A 10,172-nucleotide genomic window follows, 5' to 3' on the forward strand; every position below is an offset into this window, starting at 1 on the left:
GTATGTCTCTAAATGTTAGGATGAATTGAACAAGGTGGACCTGTAATTCTGCAAACTGTTAATACATACTTCAATCAATCAATCAAATGTATTGTGTAGGCTAGTGCGCTACATGGGCATAGGATTGCTACTGGGCATCCTTGGTGTGGTTTGTGAAATTGGTGCTGATGTGCTTTTTAGAACCATTGAAAGTCGTGCCACTTTAGCTGCTCTGCACTGTACTATTTGCAAACTTAAGTAAGTTAAGTAAGTCAGTAACCACTTCAGTTATATTTCGGTCATTTGAAAATAGGATAGCCGCTCTACAAGCTCACATGTGTCGCATCATAACGCATTGTATAAGTAAAATAATGTGTATAACTTTTCCACAACTGCCTGTTGATAGTATTCAATCAATCAATCAATCAATCCCCACCCCACCCCTTATTTTTCCCATACTGCACATGTTTTTCACTTTCTTTATATGATCATTTCCTGTTTTCATAATAGAAGTGTATATTTGTACATCTTTAAATGTTCTGATTAATTGAAAATGGAGGACCCTGATGATGTAAAGTCTAGTGCTTTTCGGTTTCGTCCTCAAAAGTAGCAGTTTTTGTATTGACTTGTGCTTTCGTTTGAAATGTACCCATTCTACATACTGGGAAATAAATGTTTCAATCAATCAATCATATTGTAGTCACACGGGCTCGCGCCATAGAGGATAGAGGCTCGCGCACGTTTTGCCTTTGACGCAAACACCACGTGACCAGAACGTGCCTACGTCACGTAGCGTGCTGCTTAGTGCGTGCCCTTTACATCAGGTCCGTCCGCTCGTTCTCCACAGTCTGACTGTGTATGTGTTGCAACAACCATGGCCCTCCTCAAGTCCAGCAAGGTGATCTTCTGCGTCGGGAACATCTCCCCGTCCCTGGGAGCTCTGTCCACCCGCAACAGGTACCGTGCCTCCCGCATTGTCCTTTTAAAAAGAACCCATCCTTCGTTCGTCGGGCGTTTGTCAGTCACCATTCATTCATGAATGTGTCGCTCGGAGTCGGTCAGGTCAGAGCCATGTAATAGAATCTAAGGCTCTGGGTCAGGTGTTCCTGCTGCTGCTTGTCTGTGTTTAGTAGCTTCTTCTACAAGGAGTTTTAACACTGACCTACAAGCTCACAGCGCGTCGCGTCTAGGATGCGCTGTGAGCTTGTAGGTATGCTATGCTAACGTTTAGCTAGTATAGCTCTTATGATACTCGACAGACCGGCCAGCGAGCTTCACTGAGGCTGAGCCTCCTGGTTTACAATTACACCTCTGTTAACCCAGTAGCTATAGTAGCTAATACACCTCGGTTAGGTTAACCAAGTAGCTAATATAGCTAATGCAGATAGCGGTCAAACGGACACCCACAGGCCTACATTCAGCTGTCTTTATTCATCTATTGTTGAACGACTGCTACTAGATCTGAATAATGATACTTTACACGCTGCTGTCTCCTCTGATTTTATCTTCATTTAGGCTAAATCGGTGCAGTCACAAAGTTATTTTACGTAACATTTCCGTGGGTAGTATTTCCTCTTCAGGGTCGCAATGAATCGCGGCGTTCGCCTGTTTGATCCAAGCGACGTCCCGTAGTTGTGGAATTTCGCACAAGATAATTGGTTATCGTGATCTTGACTTTGGTCGTTGATTGGTTCGAATCTAGACCCGAGGACGTTGATTGGTTCGAGTCTAGACCCGAGGACGATGGTCTGTCATCCATGGTTGTCATCACCCGTCAGTGTGTCCTTTCGCGTTCTCTTTGGAGGGCAAATACTTTACAGTGATGGTCGTTTTTACTGCAGTGGTTTTTACAGGAAAATAATGTATGAATGTATAATTTCAGAACGTGTCATATGCACACGTGAGTCCTGTCATTCAAAATGTGTCTGTCCAAATCCAATGCTCTGCGTATTTGCCTTGGTTAAGTTGGCTTGGATCAAGACTATCATATCATTTGTCAGACACTCAATAAAATGCATCGATGATGGGCTTGATCCAGGGCTAGAGTCTGCATCGGTTGCATTCAAACTTACATTATGCAAGTTTGAATGCAACCGATGCAGACTCTGGCCCTGGATCAAGTCTATCATTTTGTAAAGTATGTATTCTATGTAAGGAATACATACTTGGCGTGGCGGTTGGCTTTCAAATTCTGAATTTAAATTTACAATAAACAAGGCCTATAGTTATTTGACCAAAATCAACAGTAGGCCATTCTAATTAAGTAGGGCCATTGAACCCTGGCACTGGGACCTTGATGTCAGTGTCTGATGTTTGTAAGTTCAGACGTTCAAAGGTTTTGTGTGCACACTGCATGCACACACGCACTCTACTCCTACTCCACTCCTGCAATAACACAGCTTTGGACAAGTGATCGTTTTCTGTATCTGTGCTCAACAGTGAGTACAGATCTCTATAGATGGCTAAGCTATATTAATACAGTCGGCCATTGTCTTCTCAATCAGTTCAGCAGTTCAAGCTAAGTTATTCACAAAAATAATAATGCAACTTATAAACATTCAACCTTATTTGTTATCTGTCTGGTTGTCTGTGCCTCTGGCACTACTTTTACAGCTTTAGGTCTAATTTTAGCTCCAAGCTGTCTTCAGTGAGTGCATGAAATGTCATTTTACATTCAACATAATTTAGTCTACATTTATCAAGCAAAGGTGATTGTGACAATTAGCTCATTACCAAAAGCTGTTGAAAGGAAAGGGGACTTTCACATAGTTATTGGTTTCCGTGTAGAAGAAAATAAATGCATTGTATATGCACAAAATAAAATGGTTTATGATTGGGCATTTATAGCAGTTCAATTAGCTGTGAGATAAAAAAAATGTCTCTGCAACAGCCCACAGGTGATGACACTGAGTGGGTGATATTTCGTGATAGTTCATGCATGGGCTTTACGTGTGTGTGTGTGTGTGACGTGTGTGTGTGTGTGTATACATACATATATTACATGGTTCCATGACATGAATGAGACATTGAGACTGACCTTATGAACATTGTATTTTACCAACAATGTATGCACATTGTCTCCTGTAATGTCCAAGCCTGTTAACTCTAATCCACTAGGACCACTGTTAGCTGATTAGCTGTGTGTAGCCTTAGCCTGGTGTCATGTGAAAGAGGTTTACTATAAGATTTGACATATAACTTAAACGTGAAGACACACATTTTCAATATTGAAGGTTTGCTATTGATTTAAATTACAATGCATCTGGGATGGTGACAATTATGTCCATAAATGGCAATGTAATTGTTGGAGCTAGACATTGACTCCGTGCTGCAGATTTACCAGAATAATTACCTGGAAGTAACTAACATTTAAGCCATATTGAACTTGAGTTGGTGGTCACAGACTGGGATATGAGAATGGCTAATTAGGTTGGCATGCTCCAAGTTGACGGGCGGGTGACGAGTTAAAGGGGTATTTCACTTAAATAGATTTTAAGATATTTATGTGCAACATGCATGCGTGGAATGGACCATTAAGTCTATTCTAATTTCTGCATCAAACTCCACAGACTTATTGGAAACAAAGATCCCTGCATCTCATGACGACTATTGCCCTTCTAATGAATGTGTCGACATTCATTAGTTATTTATATTATATTCATTAGTTATTTAATTGTTAAACATTAACATTGGAAAAAAATACCCATCTTTCTTTTAGCTCAAGTTCACATACCGTTAATGGCTTGCTCTCGCACATCAGTCTGCTAAATTTGCCAGCGTTCTGTATATTCTCTCTCAAATAGTTTTTGGTCATTGAATTTTCCACTATCAAAGTTTCCTTCAACCTCAGACAATTTCAACATTCTTTTCCGCAGGTATGCCCAGTTCCCACTTCAGAAGTTGTGCAATGATGCGCAACCTTGATTTCAACATTGTGCAATGATGCGCAACCTTGATTTCTACATTAAACTGCCTGAGGCTACTTTGTGCATTTGTAATGGAAATCAACAGCATGACATGTGAAATGACTAATCGAAAAATGGTCAAAACATAAACTTAGAGGTCAATGTCAGTCATCAGAAGCTGAAGCAGGGATATGTGTTTGCAATTGGGCTCATATAGGATTAAAAATTCAAATTAATATAGGGTTAAGGACAGATCATATTTAATATTTAAGCAAGAAACCTAAAACTGTCTGGGGTGGCACTGCAGTGACTGCACACAGAAGCCAGAGTACGAGAGAATAACGGCAGAAGTGTTATAAACTAAGTGCAATCAGTGTTGGCGATGAGCTGTATAGATTGCTTATTAATACAATTTCCTGTGAATTGGAGTGAAACTAGTTTTCTCCTTCACATGCTTTTCCTATTTCTGTCGTTTCTGGTTTAAGAGTTTATTTATAGTGCAGTGAGTGCACACTATTTACATCTGACTCTTGACCCTGCCTCATCACCCATGACCCATCCTTGACCCTCATATGATCCCTCCCTGCCACACGCTCTTATTATCCAATGTGTGTGTCTTTCTACCATTCACTTATTGGGCTTCCTTGCAGCTCATGGTGGGGTGGAGTGCAGATGGGCCCCCCAGATCCCATCCTGGGAGTGAGTGAGGCTTTCAAGAAAGACACCAACCCCAAGAAGATGAACTTGGGTGTCGGGGCGTACAGAGACGACAATGGCAAGCCCTTCGTGCTCAGCTGTGTCCGCAAGGTAAAGTGATCTCTCTCTCTCTATCCCCAAAGGTGTAACCCCCACCGCAAGGGGCAAGTCATTACTCTATAAGCCAAATCTCCAAAACTGGTGGGTCAAACTGAACAACCAATATGTCAGTTTGAAGCTATGATTCCCTGCTTTCATATGACACAAAAGTCCAGTCAGTCAAATTTGGTCACATATATTCCACTATGGAGTATAAGATTAAGTGCAAGATTTGTGATGTTTTTAGGTTTAGGGGTGTTGCACGTCTGTATGTTTCTCATTGGTTCATTATTGCACTGTCATCCTTACCTCGGCTGCTATAGCAGTGGAACATGTCTTAGGCCTACGGCACACGTGTTTTTAATTAGGGGAATTTCTTTACTAAATCACCATAAGGGTGTACAGTTATTTTATGCTTGTAGCAAATGCAATTAACTTGAATTAAGAAGCTATTGTGTATTCAAAAGGAATCAACATGCTTCTTTCTGTAATCTTGCATTTTGAATTTTCCTTATAGGCAGAGGCTCTGATTGCAGCTAAGCAGATGGATAAGGAGTACCTTGGGATTGGTGGTCTGGGGGAATTTACCAAAGTGTGTGCCCAGCTTGCTTTTGGAGATAATAATGAGGTCTTGAAGAGTGGCAGAGTAAGTTGTTTGTTTTTAGCTGCTTTACTCATGATCAGTGGCTGGCACTGGTGGCCCGTCAATAGAGGGCGCTAGTGTGCTGCACCACCACTAGATCTTTATTAGCCTAAGAGTACAAAAAGGTGTACCTTAGTACTTTTTTACATATTTTTTCTCATACCATTAGCTATATCTGTATTTCACAAATGAATAATTATAAATAAACTAGCGTGATAATGTCTTAATTTTAAGTACTTGATATGGTAAAGCCACTACAGTAATCATTCTCTTCCATGTACAGAGCATCACTGTCCAAACCATCTCAGGAACCGGATCTCTTCGCATCGGAGCCAATTTCCTGGTTTGGACCTTTTTTTTTCCCCCATTATTTTTCAAGTCATACATGTTTATTAATGTAGGTTGAGGGTTGGATGGATTAGTCATTAAATCCTTTCCTTTGTTCCAGTCTCGTTTCCATGGTGGGCCTCGTGATGTGTACCTGCCCAAGCCTTCCTGGGGTAACCACACACCCATCTTCAAGGACGCTGGCATGCAGCTCAAAGCATACAGATATTACGATCCTTCCACCTGTGGCTTTGACTTCAAAGGGGCACTTGATGATATTTCGGTATGTGAAGAGACAGGTATTTAGGGGTTTAAGAATGACTTGAGAAGATGTAGAATTGAGGTGTTGACCTGTGTGATTTTTATTCCACAGCAAATCCCAGAAAAGAGTGTGATCCTGCTGCATGCATGTGCCCACAACCCTACTGGTGTGGACCCCAAGCCAGAACAATGGAAAGAGCTCTCTGAAATGATTAAGGTGAGAATGCACTAACTCTCCTTAAACTTTTGTTGCTACACACTAGTGCACCTTGTCAAAGTCAGGACTTGGAGTACAACCAAGATTAACCATTGTGTGAAAACAAGTTATTTCACATTAGTTAATTGCCTGTTTTCTTCACTCTTTCATCCTTTTCACTTCTAAGAAACGGGACCTGCTGGTGTTCTTTGACATGGCCTATCAAGGCTTTGCCAGTGGAGACATCGATAAAGACGCCTGGGCTGTACGTTACTTCATTGAACAGGGTCACAACGTCGTTCTCTCTCAGTCCTTTGCAAAGAATATGGGTCTCTATGGTCAGTACACTATCATGATATTAAACTTAACGTAGCACCAAAACAAAAGTTACAAGCATAGAGAACTGAGTGACTCCACTCAACCATATGGGGTTTAAGTAGTTGAAGAAAGAGCGAAAGGGTTTAAGTCATTCTTGTTACACAACTAATGGCTATCATGGTAAACCTCCTTTGTTCTTTTTCTGTGTTGACATGGGACATTGCTCAACAGTCAATGCAGGATTGTTCAGAAGTGGAAAGAGTAAACTATAAAAAATCTTTCAAATTGAACTACTCAAAACTGTATGTGAGAAGTTTGGACTAAAAATCATATGCATGTTCAGTGCTTATAAGAATACACAGTTGCGTTCTCCTCAACTGCTGCATAGCAAAATAAACTTATTTCTGTTCCGTTTGACACCATGTACCCACTACCCATCATTAAAATGCCATCAGATGGAACACATGACACCTTGACCAGTGGATTTGGGGAGATTTATTTCTTTAGCCTTACTGCCACCTACTGGTGTGAATGATAAATTGAAAGTGTGCTACTATACCATTCACAAGGTACATTGTCATAAAGTAGATAAAATCACCAAAAGAAAGTTGTTAAAATTGTGTATTAATGTAATATCTTGTGTACTGTGTAACAGTGGCTCATTTACAGGCCAACATTGGCAAATGCATAATATTAAATGATTTATTTACGGCAGAAATACTTTGCTTAGATCAGAAGTTGTTTGACACTATGTGTTTTTATAAACAGGTGAGCGTGTTGGCGGGTTCACAGTTGTGTGCAAGGATGCAGAGGAGACCAAGAGGGTTGAGTCTCAACTTAAGATTCTTATCAGACCCATTTACTCGAATCCACCAATGAATGGTGCCAGAATCGCAGCAACCATCCTTAACACACCAGAACTGCGTTCACTGTGGTATGTCTTTAGAATTTGTGTATGTGTGTGTGAGATTTGGATGTACATATAGTCTAAGCACAGATCTTGTTTATGTCATAACATTATCGTAAGTTACTACAATCATTTTACTTTGTTTTTCAAACAGGTTGGAGGAGGTTCATGACATGGCCAATCGCATCATCGTGATGAGGGAAAAGCTGGAGGCTGGCCTGAAGAAGGAGGGCTCCAGCCACAACTGGCAGCATGTTATCGATCAGATTGGCATGTTCTGCTTCACAGGCCTTAAACCTGAACAGGTACATGGATGCGTATATTCTTTACAGGGTGTGTCCACTTGAACAGTAGTGTCCCTATTTTTGGGGGGGAAGAGTTTTGGTCTGGAATTTTGATGGGCAAAAGTAACAGTTCTGGGGGAGCTCGGTCAAATAAGTATGTAGGGTGTATGTTTTTAATTTGTCTAATTTTCTTCTGCTAATCCTAGATAGAATTTGGTGTGAAGAATCATGAAGGGACAGTCTGTTATTATCTTGTTCTGTAAGCAGGTCATAAGGCTTGAAAACACATATACATAATCAAACCAAACTTATTGCTGCTGGTCGCAAGCATGTGCTGTGCCCGGCCTACTTGCATCTTCAGAAGAAGAGACGGAGACAGAGGGCGCATTTTAAATGGCGGACATATTGCTCTTTGAGCTTCCTGCAATAGACTTTCCCAAAGGTAGATAAAAAAAAAAAAGATTGAGAGGCACCTTCATCCATTTATCAATTGTCTGTCTTGACAAAATACACATACACACGCAGGTATCCATTTATCAATTGTCTGTCTTGACAAAATACACATACACACGCACGCAGGTATTGATCCCTAAGATCAATTTAACCCAAGCCTGATTCTACAAATGCCTACTATATAACTGTTTTCTGAAAAACATATGTTGCTATATACACTATATAGCTAAAATGACACTGATGCTTTTGTGTTAACACAATTTGTGCCCAAGATGTCCACGGACGTCCTGGGAATTATCCCATGCAGTGCCCAGGACGTCTGTACATGTCTTGGGAGCCAGAAAAACACTCCTTGGGCAAACAATGGCCATAGCCGTCATCACAAATGTGATTAAGTCAGCACATTTGGGCTATGGCCAAACTAGGGGTCAAACTAGGGGGTTTTCATGATTCTGAATCCATTCCAAGCATTAGTTTTGCACGAAAAACACTCCTTGGTTGAAAAAAACCCCAAGTTGTCCTTTAAGATCTACAGAAAGACAATTGCCTTGAGCAGAGTATGGTCATTCCATTGTGACTGTAATGTACTGGTATGCACACTGTATGTGCTGCTGCTGACCATATGACCATAAATCCTATTGCAGGTTGAGCGCCTGACGAAGGAGTTCTCTGTGTACATGACCAAGGATGGCAGGATTTCCATGGCTGGTGTTACTTCGGGCAACGTGGGATACTTGGCACAAGGAATCCATGCAGTCACCAAGTAGAGGAACACATACTGTAGGAGAGACGACATCAAAGCAACTATATTCTATAAGAGGAGCTCCGTGTGTCAATTCTAATTTGTCTCCATTTTCCTTTCATTCCATCATAGAGAAAGATCTGGATGTTGGGTTTGACATTTTATTGATTGGATTTCGTCATGAGTTCAACTTTGACCAGTGAGTCTCTAGCATTGGGGTTATTGTTAAACAGTTTGTTTCTTTTTAGTTTCCAAACACACATCTATCTTCCTGCTGGAGAGACAACTATGTCAAAGGTTGTAAAACAACTTGCCTCACTACTGACCGCAGGGCTGATATCTGAGGACCTTGTCTGTGCTTATTTATTATTTGGACACATTCTGGTTGCATTTTAGATTGTTCTTCTCATAGCTTTATTTGTCTGCTGTGGGCAATTGTGATCTTCATGTATGTCGCCAGAGTTATGTTTTCCTCCTTGAAGCTGACACCATTATATTAAAATCTCATAGCACTTTATTGGAGATATGGCATTTTGTCGCTTTCAGTAGAATAACACTCTACAGTGTGTGTGTGTATATACTACCACAATCCCTAAACCTAAAGTGTTGAGCTTTGCTTGCTTATCAACCAACAAGCACAATCAGTCAATCAATCTGGTTTCAGGAAAGAACCAACATGATTATTGACTGGCCACTGTCTCTTAATTATCGTATCCTCTGTCTCTTAATTATCGTATCCTCTTGTCATTGCTCTATCTTGTCTTCCCTATATGCAGTATTTGTCCTGTAGGAATATTTTGCATTTCAATGTAGTTGGTTGCTTGTGTGACAGACAGCGGTAAGTCAGTTCTCTTCAATCAATGTCCCTTCCCTTGCAACACGAGCACTAGTCATGAGACTTCTAACAAGGTTTTATTGATGGATGGTTCCTTTGCACAATTTCTAGACGCAACTTTTTTCATGCCCTAAAAAATCCAAACACCCAACTTGATTTCTTTCCGTATTTGAACTTTGGGGGGAAATAACAAAATGCATCTGGTTCTCATTTAAGGATGTTACCACTCATAACATATTGGCCTCATTAAGAAATTGACAGATTATTGAGGGATAAATGTCCAAACGATGTTTTCCCCCAATGAAAAGTCAGTGAATAATGGGTCACTGATCTGTGATCATGTACTTAACTCTGAACGAACAATAAATCAATTCTAGAAGAAATTAGAATGTGTGTTTTTTTTCTCCCCTCATGCTGATTATCTTTAAAATAAAGACTAATGTAAACGATAAACAAGTGTTCTAAAAAGCAATCAAATTTCAATGCCCTGTATTATACCAATCTTTTACTGAGACCTGATTTTGTGT

General features: G+C 40.5%; 1 protein-coding gene across 1 annotated transcript; it reads left to right on the top strand.

Moving 5' to 3' along the window:
• Positions 1–798: 798 nt before the first annotated feature.
• On the top strand, positions 799–10,028 carry got2b (glutamic-oxaloacetic transaminase 2b, mitochondrial). Its single transcript, XM_080760245.1, has 10 exons — positions 799–936; positions 4,535–4,691; positions 5,197–5,325; positions 5,606–5,665; positions 5,771–5,932; positions 6,023–6,127; positions 6,294–6,444; positions 7,193–7,358; positions 7,486–7,636; positions 8,713–10,028. The coding sequence occupies exons 1-10, from the start codon at positions 854–856 to the stop codon at positions 8,833–8,835; spliced, it is 1,287 nt and encodes a 428-aa protein (XP_080616371.1). The 5' UTR covers positions 799–853; the 3' UTR covers positions 8,836–10,028.
• The last annotated feature ends 144 nt before the right edge of the window (positions 10,029–10,172 follow it).

This window comes from Protomyctophum bolini, assembly GCF_963924005.1.
Source record: "Protomyctophum bolini genome assembly, chromosome: 1".
NCBI classification, from domain to species: Eukaryota; Metazoa; Chordata; class Actinopteri; order Myctophiformes; family Myctophidae; genus Protomyctophum; species Protomyctophum bolini.